Consider the following 21151-nt stretch of genomic DNA (forward strand, 5'->3'; position numbering starts at 1 on the left):
AAGTTTGTTTTCTGTCTGTGAGTCTGTTTCTATTTTATATATATATAAATTTTTTTTAGATTCCACACTTAAGTGATATCATATGGCATTTTTCTTTCTCTTTCTGGCTTACTTCACTTAGAATGACGATCTCCAGATCCATCCATGTTGCTGCAAATGGCATTTTATTATTTTTTATGGCTGAGTAGTATTCCGGTTCTATTCTTATTTTAAAGATAAGGAAACTAAGGTTCATAAAATTTACATAACTTGTTCAAAGGCACTTCGGTTATAAATGGCAGAGCTGACTGGTATCTTTCTGACACTTAAAGTGATGTTGCTAACTGTTTGCTGTATTATTTTTAGGTAAAGTATTATTCTATCCTTTATTTAGTGCTTACATGTATCCAGCACCATTCTAAGTGTTTGGATAAATTTACTCAGTTAAACCTCAATATAATATCCTTCCCATTATACAGATTAGATGATGGGGAGGAAAAGGTTAAGAAATATACCCAAGATTAGCCAGCTAGTAAGAGGTGAAGCTGAAATTGAAAATGGCATTGAAAGACTACTATTGACCACCTTCTAGAATTATTTCTGTAAATAACGCCTTAGGTGAGCCATAGAGAAGGTGCCCAGCAAAGAGTTGGCACTGAACCTCATTTTCAGCTGCGTATACTTCTGCTATCCTGAGCCTGAGGGTGTGGTTGGTGCCTCAGGATAGCTGCTATTTTAGCAGTTTTTCCATGTGACTCACTGGCACCTGTCACTCAAGCAGCCTTCACCGTGTCACGTTGCTAACTCCAGGCATGCAGAGCAAAGGCCCTCAAAGCTGGCTCAGCCACCAATGAATGAACTGTCTAATCCAGAAATCCCTTCCCAGAGATGGGGCGATCCAATTCCAACTGCGTGTTTGTCTGAACTAGTTCACTGGGTCAGGCTTCTTGGCAGAGAAAGATCTTCCCACCCGGTCTCTGGTGCTCTGTTGCCTTCCTGAAAATTGGAAGGACTAGAATTTAAGAATCAGAAGGGTGTGTCTACATTTTACAGTGCATGTGTTTTCATGGATGTGATTAGCTCAGGGAAATGAGGAAGATGAGGCAAAATGGATTTTAAGAATGAGGCAGATATAACTGGTTTTTAAATTTTCAGAATCGCATAGGCCTGCTACATCCATTTCAACTGAAAACCAAAAGTGTGTGTGTATGTGAGAGAGAAACAAAAACAAGGAGGGAGGGAGAGTGCAGTATCAGAAAGAGGATGTGAACCCAAGTGATCAGGCAATAACTATTAACAATTCTAGAAGACTATACTTTCATTGAACATTGACTGAGTCCACCATGTGTCAACCATTGGGCTGTGGGCCAGGAATACCAAAGTGAAAAAATCAGCTATGATCCCTGCCCTGATGAACTTTATGATCTTACAGGGGAGACAAACATTAACAATAAACACCCAACTATATAATGGTGGATTCTGAGAGATGCTTTACAGGGAAAGAATAGGGTCCAGCCAAGGGCAACGGAGAGTGACTAGGCTGTAGAGTGAATGCAGACAGTCAGAAAAGGCCTCTCTTAGGATGTGCTATTTAAGCTGAAATTTTAAAAATGAATAGATGTTAGCCAAGGAAAAGGCAGGAGGGACAGTAGTTTAGGAAAAAAAGAGAGGAGCATGTTTACAGACCCCAAAGTGGGAAAGAGCATGACATTTATGATATCCTGACAGCAAACTGGTGGGGCTAGAACACAGTGAGGCATTGAGTCAGGGAGATGATTTAAGTTGAGGTGTGCAGGTAGGAAAAGGCCAGTTAACAATGTTTCCTCAGTAATAAATTAGCAAAAGGTGTGTATGATCCCAAAGCTTCCTCAAAATGGCTGCTGGTAAATTTTACTATTGATTTAATTTCAGGTGAAGAAACAAGCGGTATATTTGAGACTGTGGCAAGTGTTGAGTCTGCACCTTTAGTGTTCAATGGTTTTATTCCTTCTATTATTTCCTGATAAAGTATTAACATTTAATATCTTCCTATGGACTTTGGAGGAGATAATCAATACATCAAAATCAAGGCTAAGAACCTGCTGTGGTGTGTGTTGGAGAGAAAGGAATTTTGCTACTGCAGTTAATCGTTATTGGCTTTTTCATGCCGTAAGGTTTTTCATACCCTCAAAGGCAGTAACATACGTTATTGGAATCAGTACTTGAAATGTCCCCAAAAGTAAAGTCCTTAGAGACAGGGAAATATGATCCTGTTTCCATTCCTTTCCCATCTGCTGTGCTTGGAGGGAGTGCTTCTGAAAATGGCCTTTGTACTTGACTTCTCAAATGCTGGTTTTATTTCACAGTTATCCCAGGCTATGTGCCTATAGTAATGAACCATTAAAAAATAATAATAAGCTGTAGGCAAAAATAGAGCGTTCGTGACTTTAAGTTTAGGGCAGAACTGTCATATGCATTACACGGGCCAACAATCACTTGTCCCCATGAGAATTCTAAATCTCTAAGTGTGGACCATTTATGTCATGTTTGCTATGCACAGAATGAGATCTTAGATACTGAAAAAGATGCTCTCTATTGAGGAAATAAATTCAATTCTGTCTTCAGGGAACTTATAATCTAGTTAAGGAGACACACACACACAGTATATTTGAGCAGTCTGTCACATTTGTACCATAATCCAGTGTAAAATGAGTCATGCCCTGTAAGAAGATACCAACCAGGTTAGTGAAGTTTTAAATGAAAACTCTTCTTCCTTGGTTTCTAAAGAGACTAGTTTTCAACTGGGTCTTGGAAGGAAGGGGAAAGAGGATGAGTTCTAACAGGAATTTATTGGTAGAGGCAAAGATGTGTACAAAAGGAACTCTGCCTTAATGTAATGATTTAAGGAAAATAGAGCGAGTACACACATAAGTGAGACAGTCAGAGGTAGCATGTGAAAAGCGCAAAGAGTTGCAGAGGTTGTGAGGAGGAAGGGGGGTTTTCCTAATCGGGGAGCTCACAGAAAGCTTCAAGGAGTGGGTGGCATTGGAACTGGCCTCGAAGGATTGAGGTATTCATTTTTCCTTCAGCCACTTACCAGGAATTTTTTGGGAACCTTCTAACTGCTGGTGCCTAGAAAAGCCCTCCAGACTAGAAGAGTGAATTAGTTCCTGCCCTCAAGGGGCGTACTGTCGAAGAGAGAAAGATGTCCGGCAGGCACAAGTGATGGAGAGAATGTCACAGGGAAATGAAGTGACATGACAGTTGGTCAGCAAAGCAACCCAAAGAGTTAAACTTTGCTCAAGGGTGCTCTTGTACTACAAGGAGTTCAGAAGTTAGGATGGAAAAGTTAGGTTGATCCCAGAAGAGCTACTCTCCATGCTAAGAAATACAGCCTGTGACTGTATGTGAAAGATTAAGAAAGGATTAGAAAAAAAGAAATAATAGACAAAAGGGAATGGGGACCAAAAAACAGAAGGCGTAGGAAAAAGAACCAGGAAAGCAGAATCGAAGAGGTAGGTTAAGAACTTGGAACTAGATTCAAGTTCTAATCCCAGCTCCACGAATCATTAGCCTTCCAAGCTTGGGGGAGTTATTTAACTTCTCTACCATTTCTGGACCTGAAAAATGAAGGAAGATGCTGAAGTCATGGACTGTGAGTGACAATTAAATGACGTAACATAAAAACACAAAGCACAGATCCTAGTCAAAGTAGGTGTTTAATAAATGAGGTTGATAATACAGATTTAGGAAGAGGCTATAGGTCTTGTGCTATGCCTGACATGTGGGAGGCCAACTCAATAAATGATACTTTTAAAGAAGAACTGTACTTGTCTAAATGGTGAGGTACTGATATTTTTCTGGGACTGAAATATCTTGAGGCCAGGTGAATAGCTAGTTAATTTCAGTGGGTTTTCTGCCTGACAGCTGCATTCCACTCCCTAAAGTCACTGTAATAAAGGAATGTGCAGTGAGAAGAGGTTGCTGTTAAGACTGACTTCCTGGAAGGGAGATCTACAAATCACTTGGAAAGTTCCTGGCATCATCACCTGGGCCTGGCCATTTGCAAAGTGTCCATAAATCTTCCAAAGGGCAGGAGGAGAGTGTGGGTGTTTTTTATTCCCGCTCTATCAGACTTGTTTCTTTCTGTAAAATATTAGGAGTAATGGGTTAAGTTACCCAAGAAAGGCCATAAGGAGGTCAGGCTTCCTACCCATGTGGAAGTGATCTTGTAGTTGACGCATCATTTTAAAGTGGACAGGTGAGCAGCCTTCTGCCTGGGAAGCAAATACAAGGTATTGGACCTTGATCTTTGTAGCAGAAGAAGAAGAAGAAGGATGTTTGTAGCAGAATAAATAGAGTCCTTTCCACTCTCTTTTCTTTCTTCCGTTTAAAAGAAAAAGGAAGGCAGGAAGGAGGAAAGGGTGGAAAGAGGAAAAGGAAGGGAAGGAAAGAGAGGAAGAGAGGAGCTTCAAAGGAGAAGAGGGAAGGGAGGAAGAAATTTTTAAAAACCAAGAAGTTGATTGTCTTTCATTGTGATCATGTAGAACTCTGAGATACTGATTTATGGGGGAACTCTGACAATACTAAGTGTTTTGAGAATCCTGTTAAACCTTACATGAAGATAGAGTTTCAATAGACTTTTGCTTCCTGTCCATGTTTTGGCTCTGGGTAGGAATTGATCTTGTACAGATTTTATTTCAGCTGTTAGTGGTGGACCAGTCCTGGTTACTGGTGTGTTTCCTCATACATTTGTTTATTCATTCACTGAGCAATCCAACCTTCTTTCTCTTCACCATTCATTTCCCCTGGCTGTTGAAACCTTTTCATTGACATATGCACATGCCATTGTTACTAGGATATTACAGGAACGCTTTCCAGCACTGACTTCCCTTACATCTTCCACCTCATTTCTTTGCTACCTTTTGCAGCACAACTTGAAAGAGTTGTTCGCAGTCACAATCTCTAATTCCTCTCCTCGTGTTCACTCTGAAACTTAGTCCAGTTGTTTCACTCCCACTGTGCCACGGACACCATACTTCATCATTCAAGAGACCACCATGATTCAAGTCCAAAGTTCAGCCAAAACCTTTCTCTTTGCCCATCAGCTGTGTTTGATGTGATTGATACTCTTTCCTCCGCAGTTCACTTGGCATCCAGGATGCTAAGCTTTCTGGATCTTCCTCTTATATCACTGACAACTCCTTCTTTGTTCCTTTCCTGATTCTTCCTCTTCTCCCAATGCTTTTATCCATTGGAGTGCCCCAAGGTTCAGCTCTTGGTCCTCCTCACTTCTTTTAAGACCCTCACTCCTGGAGATCTCATCCAGTCTCATGAGTTTAAACATCATCTGAAATGCTAATAACTCCTAAATTGTTACCATCAGTGCAGATTCCTCTCCTGAATTTTAAACACTTATTTCCAATGATCTACTCAATATCTTCATATATAAACCTCTCATACTTCGCATGCCTGAAAATGAATGTCTGATCTTCCCCCAAATACATGCTTCCCCTACAAACTTTTAATCTGTGATGGCAGTCCATCCTTCCAGCTGCTGAGGACAAAAACCTTGGAATCATCCTTGATTCCTCTCCTTCATACCCCATAACCAAACCATCAGCAAATCTTCGCAAGTCAATTCTCAATATGAATCCACAATCTGACTGTTTCTCAGTACCTTCACTGCCAGCACCTTGGTCTGAGCCACCATCATTTCACTTGTATTGTCTCAATGCACTCCCTGACTCCACCTCAGCCCTCTATGGTCTCTTCTCAACACTATGGCCAGATTGATGCTTATAAAACCAAACTATATCACTCTTCGATTCCAACCCTCCAACAGTCTTCCATTTCATGTTTTCTCACTTTTTTTTTTATTATGGTAAAGTATACATAACACAAAGTTTACCATTTTAACTGTAATTGACCTTTGAACAGCATGGGAATTAGGGGCTCTGACTCTCTGTACAGTTGAAAATCTGGGTGTAATTTAAGTCAACTCACCATATCTGTGCTTCCTGCATATTTGAGGATTCAACCAGTCATGGAGCATGTAGGACTGTAGTATGTACTCTTATAAAAAATACATGTATAAGTGGACTTGCATAGTTCAAACCCATGTGGCTCAAGGGTCAACTATATTTTTAGGTGTCCAGTTCAGCGGTATGAAGTATGTTCACACTGTTGTACCCATTTCACTTTCAGTAAAAGCCAAAGTGCTTGCTGTGATCTACAAGACTCTACGTTATCTAAACCTCTCATGTCTGGTACCATGTTTTCCCGTTGTTTGCACGGCTTCAGCTACACTGGTCCACTGACATGTGCATGTTTCTTAGGATCGTCTCACTGTCTGATCCTTCTGTCTTGAGCACTCCTCTACAGATACGTACATACGGTCTCTTCACCTCCTTCTAGTGAAACCTATCGAACCACCCTATTTAAAATCTAGCCTCTCTCCCACCTCCAGCACTCTTAATTCACCTTGCTCAGCTCTGTTTCAACCCCAGTACGTAACTTATGTTTTATTATTATGTTCATTGAGTCTTACATTTTCTCTACCATTTTCTCTAACATAAGTCCCACAAGGACATATATTTTATCTATTTTATTAATTGATGTATATCCAATACCTGGAATAGCATTTGACACCTAGTAGTTATGTTCAGTGAATACTTGCTGATTGGATAAATGGAATGATGAACGATTCTGTCTCATTTAGTCTTTCCTGGTTTTTCTATGATTTGCGTTATTCATTGGTATCTAAACTGCTTCATGAACATGAAATTGAATATAATGGACTTTCTAAACATCCAATTTTCAGTGGATAGAAAAGTTCAGTAAGGATATACTATAAGGCCTTTGCCTGATGAACGTTTATTAAAGGTTGGGTCATGCTAAAGATAAAAATCAATACATTTATTCATTCTGTCTTTTATTGTTTACCTACTATGTGGAAAGTTCTGTTTCCAGTCTTTAAACTAGGGTCATTATCCAAAAGAGAGTAACATTTTATTCTAATATTCAGAGCACCACAATTCCTAGCCAGAGAGAGAGGAAAGAGAGAGATATAGAAATACTGATTCATAGAACTGTAAATAACACATTTGATTCTAATGCATTCCATTTTTTTGCTAAGACCATTGAAAACCCATCATAGCATACTATCTTATGAACTGTTAGCAACATCTTTATTTTTGTTTGACATAGAAACCTCATGTTTTAGGAGGAAAAATCTGAATCCTTTCCTACTACATCCTTTTCTTTAGGCTCACCTAGAGTTTAGCAAAGGGGCATATTGCATTTAGTGTTCAATTTATCCTTTGGAGAAATACAAGAGATTTCTTGAATGCAGGGATACAGCTGAGATGTAAGATAACTTAAGTTCCAGTAGTGACTTTCTATGGCCCTCTAGGTCAAAACTAGGATTCTTACTCTGTGGCTCAAAGACTTCCAATCTCTTCTCCAACTTTTTTTTTTTTTTGCTCTATCCCAGTCTACCACTACCTCCCAGTCCTCTACTGAAAGCTCCTTGAAGGCAAAGACCAGGTATGTGATGTTTATTAGTATATCCCTGGCACCCAGCCCAGTGACATGCGCATAATAGGTATTCATTAAATAGATTCCTTGCACCTCAGACATATTTGCTCAATATCCACCTTGGGTTTTCTCATTACTACCTGTGTGCCCTCTCTCAACCAGCACCCTATTTCAGTACCTTCTCTTCACCAATCCATCTGCTCTTTTCTCTTCCTGTGATTCATAGGACCCTGCCAATGCTACAGAGGCTTTTTGGGAGAAAACCTCTTCTTTACTGATCAATCTATCTGGTTCTAAAGTCATAAAATACTATGTCTTCCAAATAAGACCTTCCCTTTGCCTCAGACCCCTTAAAAATGTTTCTTACTGTCAACCAGCAGAAGTATTTTGTTCATTGATACTTTGCATAGGGTATCCATTCTTTATGTGTTGGTCCAGGTTGGTGTTGGCTCTTTTTGACTATCATTCAGTAATCAATTTTTAAAAAAGTAAGAAGCACCTATTCTATATTAAGACACTCAGCTAGGTGCTGAGGGTTCAACGGTGAACAAGTTCCTTGTGGAGCTTACAACTGAGAGACTAACAAAGGGATTTAAATGGTTCTGTTACCATTGTGATAAGTGCTAATGGTAAGTGGTGATAACTGTGATGGAGGAGAAGTATAGGAGTGATGAGGCCACATCCCAAAGTGGGATGTCTGGCTTTGGAAAGAAGTCATGCAGGGCTTTCCGGAAGAAGTGATATTAGAGTCAGCTCACAAACATGGAGATCTTTAGCTCCCACAAGACAGGTGCTTGAGTCTTCCTGGCTCAGCCAAATTTTTGACCAAAGACACGCCAAATGGACTCCAGTGTCTGCTCAAGACACACACCCCCCCGCAGATGTGCTGAGCTTTCTCATTTTGGACCTGGGGTCCCACTGACTTTGGGGTCCATCCTAGGTGATCCCATATTGTGCAGATAATAGATCTGAATGATTGACAGAGTTTGTATCGCCTGAGCAGTTAATTATTCTTCGGCTTTTTGAAAGAGTGGATGACAGATGGTAGACACCTTGACAGCAGATTCCACTATAAATCACACAGGCTTGGAGGTAAGTCTGGACTGCTATCAATTTCCCATTGGCTATTTCTGTACTTAGAGGACTTAGGATTTTTAAAATTCCTTTGCCCTTTAGGCTAGTTTTGTTCCACTACTGGAAAATTCTCTCTTCTCAGTGTGGATGTTGCAGGAACTTGTTTTGAATGAAAGGCAGTTGTCTCAAACCTGGTTAGTTCTGGGTATTTGGTCAGTATGGGGAGGCTGTGTGTGCATTTTAATGGGAACAGCATGGCATTCATTACTCACCTGCTTCCTACCATCTGGGTTTTCACAGCTCAGCAAGCATGGTGGGCTTACTACGCATTAGCAGGGAGGAACTTGGCTCCAAAGGAGGGCATGGCTAGATCCCTTTGAAGTCATAATTTTTTGATGGACAGCATGATAAATTGTGGTGGAGGAGGCATTCTATCCCAGTAAGCTACTTTCATATTTAAATGGTCAAAAAGTAATGCATCATTGCCACACAGGGGAAGAGGGGAAAACAAACACCTCAATACTGGGAACTGAGCAAGTGCAAAGGAAAATTGCTTGTGTGGTAGAGGGAAATCAAAAAGTGCGTGGGTGAGTTTGTGCATGGGGATTCAGGACAAGGGACTATTTTTTTCCAGTTCAACATGGATTAATAATCTGGCCCTATGCAAAACACCATGAGGAAAACAAAGATGGAAAGATGTCTCTTATTATGCATTCAGAAGCACGTAACAGAAAATCTATATAGCAGTGGCTTAAACCACTGGGTATCTTACTGTTTAACAAGTTCAGATATAGGCTGTCCCTAAGGTAGGTTTTTGTAGTTCAGTGATGTCACCGGGGACATTGTGCCTTTCTTCCATCTGTCATACTCAGCCTGTCAGCTGGGCCTTAGACTTGTCACCTCATGGTCATATGATGGCTGCTATAGCTCCACATATGGCCACATATAACCAGAGACAAAGGTAGCAGTAGGATGCAAAGAGTGTGTTGGTGCAGCCAGGAGACCTCCCTACACTTGCTTCCTCCCTTTTATTCAGCAAAGAAAAATTTTTCCCAGAATCTCTGCCACCCTGCCCCTCAGCAGACTTTGCTATATGCCTCACTGGCCAGATTTGGGTCACATGGTTATCTCCTAGCCATATGGAAGGCTGGGAAGCAAGTATCTGGGTTTTTCAGCCTCTGCACTGGGAGACAGGCAAGGCAGAAAGGCACTCGGGAGGAGCAGCCAACCAAGAGTGTCAGCACAGTACCTGTCCGTAGTGAGCTTGGTCTATGTGGGCAGGCTGATATTTAAACTGTGTCCATTTTCCAGCACTGTGCTTGCAGTTATATATGAAATAGAAGTTAAGATAAAATCTTGGGAATTGGGGCTGCTGGACACTCCTACCTGCATTCTTTCAATTAAGAGGATTTCCAGCACCAGATTGAAGTTTAAAGCAGTATGCACAGAATTAGTTACATTCAAATGAAAGGAAAAGGATTCAGTATCTCAATACCAGACACTAGTCAGGTGACAGAGGAATCAACTCTGGATCCGACAGAATGTGTATATTAAACACGGTAGGTCAGCATAGCAAGCGTGCAGCATGGGTGTAGCTTTTTCCCCTGCCCTTGGCAGACATAACTAATTGATCATAGCACTCTCCCACCAAGCCCAGCTATGGCCTCTCAGTCTTTCTCAGTATGCAGCTTCTGCCAATAGATCAAAATGGGTAAATAAGATTAGATCCATTGTTATCACTTCTCAGAACTTTATATTTATTACTTCTGTCACTGGGACCAAGCTGAAGGAATATGAGAAATAGTGTCAAGTTGAGTTAAGGCTACTGAATCAAGAACTCAAACCTAGTCCCAGTTACAAGCAAAGGGAACTTTAGATCAAAGGGCAGAAAACCTCGTTTGCGATTCAGATTAACAGAGGTATATTGATGAAGTGAGCTTCCCAGCACTCTAAAAATAGAATTCTAAATAGTGATAATATCTAGACAGTAAGAGTAAAAAATAAAATCTTTGAATCTGACTAGTGAGAAGATGATTGTTGGCTGCAGATTGAGTTATGCCATATGTATAGAGACCAATAGTATTAAGCATCTGTATTTGCACGGCATTTTTAACCTTTGGAAGCTCTTAGATACATATCAGTTCATTTTATTACCATAATTTTATTCATTTTTGAAAAACTGTTCACTAGAAAGGAGCAATAATGAAGGAACTTGGGGGCGGAGGGTATAGTGATTAAACTGTTCTATCTCATGATGGTGGCAATGTAGATACACACTTATGTGCATTTATCCAAACCCATAAAACTGTATGCCACAGAAAGTAAATTTTACCATATGGGGATTAAAAAATAAATTTTTTAAAAAATCTAAAAAGTTACTGAGGTAAATGTATAATCTTATATTTACTTTGAAAATCAATTAAAATTGCTTATAACTTAAAAACTGTTCAAGTATTTACGGTCAAGGTAAAAAAAATTGGAAATACTGAAAAATTACAACACAGTAAGAAAATAATTTAATCATCCACATCCCCCACAATATTATTTTGTACTCACCCTGGCAGACTTTCTCCTATGAATATTTGTGTGTATGTGTTTATAGGAGTTAACTATTATCTTTGGGGCTATTTCATTCTATATTCTAATCATCATCTTGGTGTTAATGGAAGTTTTAATAAGCATATGTTGCTTTACCAGTTTAAAAAGATAAATTTGAAAATGAAGATACTTGAACAAAATTACAATCATTTGACATATACTGTTTCATTACCTGATTCTTTTTTAAAAAATTTTACAGTATACTAATATTTTTAACAAGACCACTTTGGCACAATTCCAGTAGCAGTACTTGGGCATAGCTTCTTTGGCCATAACCAGACTTTCTCCCCTGCCGCACTATTTTGATGGAAAATACACTCCAACACACTATTTCGTATATCAAAACTTACCAAAGAAAACCTTATCCAAGAAAATGGATGCTGACTTTGGGCCGTGAACCGGAACCCAAGGAGAAGTCCACAGGGTTATGTAGATGCAAGGAGTAATTTTAACTCCCACTGGGAAGCCCAAGAATCCCGTTTGTTTAATGATCCACAAAGTCATGGCCAATCTAGCTGGAAGGCCCTCTGTAGCAATGACGAAGGATCCACATGCCACCTCCCCCCACTGACTGCAGGACCCCCTGCCGGTGAATCACAGCACTTCAGCCTGGAAGTGGCCTCCCAAATCCTTTTCAGCACAACTTCCTGGCAACTACCACCGGTTCACCATTGTCACTTGCTGTGAAACCTATTTCCATTCTTGCTGATATCCTTGTCCTAATGGCAGACATTCTGCTATAACTGACCTCATCATCAGGAAGAAGGCCAAACGCTGAGTGGGCAGAACTAGAGAGCTGGTACAAGCAGGGTCAGTGACTTCGTAGTATTAGCTCCCAGACATTTCTGAGATGAACAATAGAACTTCCAGTGGGCTCTGAAAAATAAATTGCATTTCCCTCTCATTTCAGTCCCTGTGATTGATGCTGAAAGGCCAGTGCTAGTAACCTGGTCAGTAAGATCTTGTCCCATCAGGGGACTGGGATTTAAGTCCTAAGTCTAAACTGAGCCATCATTTTATCGAAAGTCACCCTGCTATTTGAAATGTGCATCACCTAGTAACTGTCCTCAGCCCAGTGTCCTGGCATTGCAGAGACTCCAGCCTAGCATGGTAACCATGGGAGACCAGGGCTTGAACAAGGGGATCCTTCCTTTTCTTTAGCCTCAAAACCACATGCATATAATTGCCAAGTCAATTTCTACTATTCAGGTAAATGGAAACATTATATATGTGCTTGCTAGTCTGGAATCTTTGAAGGATGCTGAGATGGATTTTCAAGATGAAAAACTTGCTCTTAGCAGTGCCTATGGAACTAGAAATGGGGTTACCAGGCCACCATCTTGCGGAAATTAAATCAGCACAAATAGATGTGGAGCGGGGCAAATGTCATACCTCCCAGGGTTTCCTTAAAAAATCGTGTTAACTACATTTGACTTCTATAACTGTTCTTGGCTTCCACTTTTTGTTTCTAGTCGAAAACATGCATTTCATCCACATCTTAATAGGACAGAGAGAAAATGTCCAAGTGTATAGCTTTTTGTGTAACAGAGTGATTCAGCTGGGCATTTAAGAGAACGAGTTGTCATTTTGTGTTATCACAAAATGAGCTGTCACACTTATCTTTAAAGGTAAAAGTCCTCTCACTGAACTTGATGAATTGAACTTTAGTTGAACTTGATGAAATGATTTCTCTTGACCATGATTTCAAATGACGTTATCATCTTGAAGTTTGGTAGTTTAATATTATTGCCCTGTCTTCTCTCTATAGTCAACAAAACTTCTTTTGTTTTGAGCAGGGTATGTCTTCGAAGGTAAACTGCTCTACCAAGAGCATGTTGCAAATGCAAGAGTATCGTATCAGAGGTTTCCGTATCTTGAAATTGGAATGTGGGGTGATTCATGAGTTTTGGATCAATTATGAAATAGTCGTAGATGAAGATAGGCAAAGATGGATGGGGCAGTAAAATATTCTGGTTACACCTACTGGCTTAGCACTGATAAATGAGTCAGGAAACATGAAAGTTCAAAACAGGTATTAACTTGAGCTGCAATGACGTATGCTCTAATGGGAGGCAGACAATAGCTGGATATAAACAACTGAATATACAGACCAACTGCCTGGCAGGGTTGAAATAAAGGTAAGGGCTTGGCAAGAGGACCAAGGAATTTTGGAATCCTGCCACGCCAATCACCCTTTCTTTCTCTGACAAGGTTCTCAATGGAGACATAGCACAAATAATGATAACACTTGGAAAACAAAGGAGGCATTTTTATAGCTGGGACCAAGCCTGATATCCCATAGTGCAGAGTTCTCATAACACTGTCTTGGATCATGTGGCTTCGACTGGAGCTTGACTCCTACTTTGATTTGACCTGAGTGAATCTTAAAGAAAGTGAAGACATTTTCGCAGAATCCAGGCAAAAAGACAGTGTGAATGTCATCCCTGGGAGATTTGAGTTTTGTTTTTCTTGGAGTGACATTTTCTTGGAAACTGAGCCAGAGGTTAACCTTGGAAAAAGCTACTTAAGTCTTCCTTCTGATACCCAAACTCACCGAAAGGGAAGGGCCATCTTTTAGTTGTCAATATCCTGGCCCTGGAACCCACCTAGGACTTCAGCATCTGTGTTAACACTGCTGCTGAGAAGAAGCATGTAAACAGCCCTTAAGCAGAATATTAGCCCTCAAGACTCAAGCCTGGTACTGTTAACCCCTCAGGCCTGGTCTCACCATCCCCCTCTCTTTGCTCCCTGCTACTTTTCTGCTCTGGAGGTGTTTGACTCATTCTTTAGCCCCTGACAGAAGCCTGAAAGTGAAAAGAAACAGCCATTGTCTGCTTTTGGTTCTACCCAAAGTCAGGAAGCTTCGTGAAGAACCCCATTGCTAGCTACTCACTGAAAAGCCAGAAGCGGTAACTAGTGTTCGAAGTGTATCGTAGCACTTGAGTGCTTTTCAACCAGGGCATTCTGAGGCCACTGCAAACATTAAACAGACTTCTTCTCTCCCCTGTACACGAGAGTGCTTTGCTAAGATGGGCAAGCTATAACAAAGGAAAGTGGCTGATAATTCACTTGAGTGGCTGGCTTCCCAGCCTGGATGAGCTTCCCTGCTTCTCACTGGGCATTTGTTCTAGAAAAGGGCCTTTTCTAAGCTTATGTCGGGGGCTGAGGAGCCTGGCTGCTTATTTTGTGTATCCTTAAAGGAGTATTCACCTAGAGGGGCCTTCTTGAGTGAATGGGCGAGGTTTCCAGTTGAGGTTATCAATAAGAAATGGGTGCCTTTTCTGAAGGAAGACTCTAGAGACCAGACATCAGAAACTGGTCACCCACAAACCACTTTCAGCACATAGACAAGATTATACGTTTTTTTTTTAATGTTGTGGCACTGAAAAAAAGCAATTGGTTGACAATATATGAAACTGAAGAGGTCATGCATAATACTCTGGATTCCAGCTTCTTTTAAAAAAAAAAAACAGAATAGTTCATGGTCACGGTTGACTTAAGCCGAGTAGCCACTTGTCCCTTAAGAGGGGACACAAGCTTCCTGCTTCACCTGGTTTCCCTCAGTCCGTGTTACCTCGTGGCCCGTTAGGGTTTGAATCTGCTCCCACTGGGGTCAGTCATCTAAGACGCCAAAGCAGAAATCATGAATGATCCTTTTAAATGTGCCGAGTTGAAAGCGACTACAGTTTATGCCTTTTTCTTTTCCTTCAGCACAAAGAATGACCATTAGAAGCGTTCTCATGTAAGGAAAAAGACAGAAGCAAAGTAGAGAATTTCACACTACTGAACTCAATAAGTCAGGCAGACAAAGAGAATCTCGAAATGGTGATATTAAAGTAAGATTTGAGATTTGAATTATTCAGGGGTAATTGCCTTAGTTTTCCACCTCACCGTTTCCCCTTTGCCTTCTTCACATGGACATAATCTTCAGAATGTTCCTCTGTCAAAGGCCACAGTCATAATTCCCCTGCCTCCTTTTTTTTTTTTTTTTTTAACTCATTTGCACTCTTGGTAGCAATTGTTGGAGCCCTGCAGGGGAATAATTGCAGAGGAATTAACCTCTGACATTTTTCTAAAAATAGCCCTAATAAATCCAATCATAGGTAATTTACCTGTCCGTGTTCCTCTGAGGGTAACCGGCACTGAAGAAAGACTTGGCAGGCTGGCATTCCTTCAGCAATTATCTGTGATCCAAGTTCCTGGCGCCTCTGTATTTTCTCTGCTTAGAAATACGGAGGACAGATTTCCCTCTCCCCTCTGACCTCATGACCCTGTTTTCTCATCACTTCTCTCCTGGGGTTGCAGTGAGGTCCTGCTTTTCCAGCAGGGAGTGTTAAGGCTCACCAGAAAAGAGGGAGCATTTTGGGGTCCTTCCTTGAACTTCCATCTCCTGGAGTTTCCCTGATGATCCCTCTGTATTCCGTTTTTGGGCTCTGAGCTTCAAGCATCTCAGCCCTGATTTATCACGGCCTTCTGCCCTCGTTTGAATATCACGGTTGAAACCTGTTTGGGGAAGTTTCTCAGTGGAGAGAAAAAGGACATGCAGGAAGGCCGCAGGCGGGTCAAGAGTCTGGGGTTGGTCGAAATTATCAAAGAAAATTGCCACTTCCCTGAGCCATAAAGAAATTCATTTTCTCTTGCCCAAAACAAAAGGCTCTCAAGGTGCTTTTTTGCTTTTGTTCTCTCCGTTGGTTCCAAGAGCCCACAGGGCCGTGTGGGCATCTAGAAATTTATTTTCCTTCTATTGGCACTTAAAATACAGAACAGAAAATCCTTGTAAATTCCACTGCAGAGACAAAGCCCTAAGCCCTTAAATGCACCGAAAAGTACGTCTATTATCTGTCGTTTGAAAGTAAGTGTGCAGTTACTTAAATTGCCTTTGTCTTCTTCTTTTCAGCTGACATTATCTCTACGGTAGAATTCAACCACACGGGAGAATTACTAGCGACAGGGGACAAGGGGGGTCGGGTTGTAATATTTCAACGAGAGCAGGAGGTAAGTGGCAGTGAATGCAAAATGCCCATTTTCTTCTCTTTTTAAAGGAAGCCTCCTACTGTTCCTTAATCCTCATGTGTCGCCCTTAACCTTGCTGCTTGGCTTGCAAACTAAAAACTGCCAAAAAGTCATTAACATCAACAGTTTCACACTCAGGCTCACAAAACAGAGCCTTTTCTGGGCAAGGTCTTGGTTTTCCAAGCCGGGGTATTGCACATTCAAAATGACCTCACTTCTCATCCGACCTGCAAAATTCCAGGGGTGCTTGGGGAGCATAATGCCCCCTTTGAGCGAGCTTTATCCTCCAGCTGTTGAAATTCAGGGGCTTCTGACAGAATCTAGGATCAAAAATATAGCCTTTCCGCTAACAGATGTGAAAAGGATAACTTGGGTCCGAAGAGAAGAAAATGGTGGCTCCCCCTACCAAAGGGAGTGCAGTCCCACAAAACAACATCTGAGCAAGGCATCTGGCCCCCACTTGACTACAGGTGACACGAAGTTCCCTGCAGCTGAATGCTCTATGTATTATTCTGAGCAGGAGTTCTAATTCCACTGAATTTCAAAAAGCCCGTTTCTTCCTGATACTTGGGTTCCACTGGGAACTGTTTCTCTTTTTTATATCAATTGAGATTTTTTGGTGACTGCTTCTGTTTTGTCAGACTGGAATTATGGCCCAGTTTGATTTCCTTGGCCTTCCTTGGCATGGTCCCGGAGCTTCCAGCAGGCCAGTCTGTGTTCTTGTCACTCTCCCATCTGCTGCCGCCTGCCTTGGAGATTCACCCGGCCCAGCATAGCAGGAAGCCCAGGGCAGGAGGAGGGTTTCACCAGAGACTTCCCTGGCAATTTAAAGCCTGCTTTGTGCCTCAAAGCCATTTGTGTTACACCTCCCCTCAAAAAAGGAAAGCCTCATTTAGAGGTGATATATTTGATAATTGCACATTATTTGCAATTAATTTCTATAAGGGCATTGTAATCCCTCGAGGTTCTGTGTAAATTCAAGTGTTCAGCATTAAATCAGGCACCCAGCCTATTCCGTTGGCCCTGGAAACACGAAAATGTGGTTGGCAAGTAGGAACTAATAGCTCTTCGTGACCTGGAATTTTTCCTGCTTTTCCAGAGCTGCCTGGTGCTAATTGGTCTGGCACATCCTGCACACACTTGACAGTCTGATTTGGATGGTACCAAATCAACAATCTGAAAAATTTATTGTTAAGGTGGACTCGCTCTCTCTGCAGTAAACAGGATGGGAGCAAGTATGGCAGTCTTTAGAGTCCTTTAAAAATTGATTTTCAAACCTTCTTCTTCAATTTAAAAAAAAAATCCAATTAGGTTCAGAATGATGATAAAGAGAAACCAAAGGAGCTATTTAGCATAAATTACCCAAGACAGCATGTCGCCAGCAATATTCCGCTCCACGTTTCCCATTAGCTATTTATAGGTTTCACCTATTTTAATTTACTGAAATATTTGGGAAGCCTGATTCATTAGTAGAATGAAGGGGGACACATTTTCCAAAGGAGGGTGGTTTTGTTCAATCATGAATAAATGTTGAGGACAATAACATGCAGTTAAATGTTGAGCTTTATGGCGAGGCTGGAGATTGAACTGAACACTGAGCTTGAACCACATGACCACATCTAAGTCAGACCTCCTTTCGACTTCCATGGGTGACCTCTGTGAGCGCATCCTCAAGAGGCATAGTCCTGGAGAATTTGCTCAAGGAACCTCAGTGCCCTCACAAGTACCTTTAAACCCTGGGCATCAGCACCGTCACCCATTAGGTTAGTAAGTTGAGACCTTAGTTTGAATGTTCAGTATCCACCTGGAAATATAAATTTTTTAATTGAGCCTTTTCCTAAGAGTTAAGGTTTTACAACAAATGTCTGATAAGACTCAAATTTGAATTTTTGAACATTTTTCCAAAGCCTGATATTTTAATACCTGAAATGAAAACCTCCCCTCCCTCTTTCCCCTCCTTCCGTTTGTCTCTTTCAACACCGTCTTTTCCTCCCATCCACCTTTCTTCTTCCTCTTGCCCCTCTGTGTACACCCTTCCTTTATGTTTCGTTCTCTCATCATTTATTTAGTTCCTGCTGTGTGCGCTTTGCATAATCGGAGCTGGGAGAGCGCCAGCCAGAATGTCTCATTGTTCTCCCAGTGACTCACATGTCACCTCTGTGCTCATGTCTGTTTTGTTACTCATGTTGGGGGAAGGAAGATGGGGGGGTAGAGGGCGAGATCTGCTATCCAGGTTTGCTGCTTAGAAGCTGTGTGACCTTAAAGAAGTAATTTTAATATCTCTGAGCCCCTTTTGTCCATTTCCCTTTCCTGTCCACCACTCAGAGAAGTTGTGAGGATTTGATGAGATCTGAAAAGGCTAAGAAAGGTCAGATGCTATAGCTTTGTGTTCTTGGTGGGGAATTGATACATGTCTGTGTGGGCATCTGCATGGGATGGGTTACTCCTAAGGGTGTCCAAGATGTCCATTAGGACACAGAAAGAAAATATTAGAACTTCTATTTATATTGATTTTAAAATCATGTCCTATTTCAACTTCTGTTTCTTACACATGTATTATGATGTACACCATCCCTTTGTGCTGCAGTTTATGTATATAATTTATAAATAAAAATATATAAATATTGGACGTGCCACTATTGGCCACCAGTGGTGCATGCCAAATGCCTTGGGGACACTGAGCTAAGGAGGATTTCCATGGGTTGAAAAAAAAAGAAAAGAAAAGAAACAGCATTAAACTGCCCATCCCACCCCTCATGACTCTGCTCAAAAAAAAAAAAAAAAAAAAAGAAGGAACTGGTGAGTTTGCAGCTGGCTTGTGTGATTTAATCTTTTGTGTGTTTTTTTGTGTATTTCTTTTCCTTCCTACAGAGTAAAAACCAGGTTCATCGTAGGGGTGAATACAATGTTTACAGCACATTCCAGAGCCATGAACCTGAGTTCGATTACCTGAAGAGTTTAGAAATAGAAGAAAAAATCAATAAAATAAGATGGCTTCCTCAGCAGAATGCAGCCTACTTCCTCCTGTCTACTAATGGTATGTGCAGGTGACTTGTCTTGTTTGGTATTTGCAGAGACAGACTCCCTATATTTCAGTCTCTCTTAGACTCCATTTTCCTTTTCACCTTGCAGGCTGTTGAAAACTTAGAAATAATATTTGCAAGATGCCTAGCAGAATGCCTGGCACAGAATAGGCCCTCAGTAAATAGCAGTTATTCTTTTTTTAAAAAAAAGAATAACAAATTTATGACTGAATTATGTGAGACTTGTTATCTGCAGTATTTGACTAATACAGATTATTTCCAGGTGTTTTTGGAATGTGACTTCCTGTCTTAAGATTCCCTGAATGTTATTCTGGGAACACATTTCAGGAAACTCAACATGCCGTCCTTGTGTGTTTGGCACACTCAATAGAAGTTATTAATCCCTGAATATACTGGTGGGGGGGTGGAAAGCAGATGTCTGTGTCTCTGTAACACAGTCAGCTTTCTCCTAGGAACATAGGTCAAAAAGAGAGAGGACCCTATCAAAGACCTGATCAAGTAATGGTTTCTCTTTCTCCCCTCATGCTCTTCATACACCATGTGTTACTTTAAGGGGAGTTGATGTAAATAGGTCAGAGAGAGAGGATGTTAGGGATTGAATAGGGAGCCAGATTCCGTATTAATTCTGTAAGCCTTTATACAGTGGAATTACCAACCCTAAGGGTTCTGAATACCCTTACTGAAAGAAGCCGTCTATACTCAAAACAATTCAGAATAAAATTATATATGAAAGGGTGCTAATTGAATAGCCTAACAACTAAGACGATTAGTATATACAAATTAAACACCCTCTCCCAAGCAAATATGCGGGGGACTGATTCATTTCACCCTGGGTGTGAGTCTTTGAGAAGTATCCATTTGAATATAAATCAAGAAACAAGGGATTTGCTTTTTGCCTGTCCCCAGTATACATCAAGAAACGGGAATGTTCATGTGTCAAGTTGAAAAAAAATGCAGGCTATGTGTATACTCTGATCAAACATATATTAACATTTTTTAAAGACAAAGGAAACACACTGAAAGGTTTCTCATGATTAATTTTGATTGTGCATTATGGGTGACTTGTACATTTGTCCCTTTTATTGTCTTTATTTTCTCAGTTTTTACACTGAGTTTTATTTAAATCTTATGAAGAAAGAGAGGAAAGTTTTTAATGCATATGAACCAAAAAAAAAAAAGTCCCTCAAGTGTAAAAAGCCAGGGTATAAACTACAAAATGACAGTTCTGAAAAGCCAGCGTAGGGTTATTTGAGCAAAATTTATCTCAACATGACCAGATCTCCACTCATCTGTTTTTCTAGATTCCAAGTAACTTAATTCTTTCTCATAACTGTATTTATTATTTTGTTTACTGTTTTTTTTTTACCTTGATTTCCCGTCCATATGAATTTGTTTCAGTTTCTTCCCCTTTAGTTTTGCTGTTCAAGTTTCACTCAAAGAGTCTACGGATTCAACACTCCTTAGAATGGAAGAAACTTCTGATGATTTTGACTTAATTACTTCAGGCAGAGAAAAAGCATCAGATTATCTTCTATAGTTAGCTTACTTCATATTGTGAAATTTAGCCTATTGATTGTTACAATAAAATTCAAAGACATATTAGCTACTTTGTGGGGGGATGGGAAAGAAATCAGTGAAATGCAATGAAGATTAATTATATAGCATAATGTTCTGTTAATTGAGTTTTTAAATAGTTTTTTGATTAACAGGGATATTATCTTCCCATTTGGGATGCTCTTTCATATGCCAACAGCATCTCAAAATGATTCTTACAAGAAAAATTCCCATGCTCATATGTGGTTTTCTTTTTTATACTAATATTGAGGTTGAGAATTCCCCTTAAGCCAAATAGGTTAACATGCAAAAATTAATGGAAGACAATGGGAATTACTGTATAAAAGAGAAAATGAAGATAGATGGTAAGA

The 21151-nt window shown here is 40.5% G+C and overlaps 1 protein-coding gene across 17 annotated transcripts in view; it reads left to right on the forward strand.

Moving 5' to 3' along the window:
* The window catches only part of PPP2R2B (protein phosphatase 2 regulatory subunit Bbeta), a 619288-nt gene that overhangs the window by 505223 nt on the left and 92914 nt on the right, over positions 1 to 21151 (forward strand). For all 17 annotated transcript variants that reach the window (XR_012067318.1, XR_012067317.1, XR_012067336.1 and 14 more), the window contains 2 exons: positions 16067 to 16164; positions 19054 to 19219. Coding sequence is in view for 14 of the 17 variants with exons in the window: in XM_072955312.1 (XP_072811413.1) it covers positions 16067 to 16164; positions 19054 to 19219 (264 nt within the window). In the remaining 3 variants the exon portion in view is untranslated. The remainder of the gene's footprint in view (positions 1 to 16066; positions 16165 to 19053; positions 19220 to 21151) is intronic.

This window comes from Vicugna pacos, chromosome 3 (genome assembly GCF_048564905.1).
Source record: "Vicugna pacos chromosome 3, VicPac4, whole genome shotgun sequence".
NCBI classification, from domain to species: Eukaryota; Metazoa; Chordata; class Mammalia; order Artiodactyla; family Camelidae; genus Vicugna; species Vicugna pacos.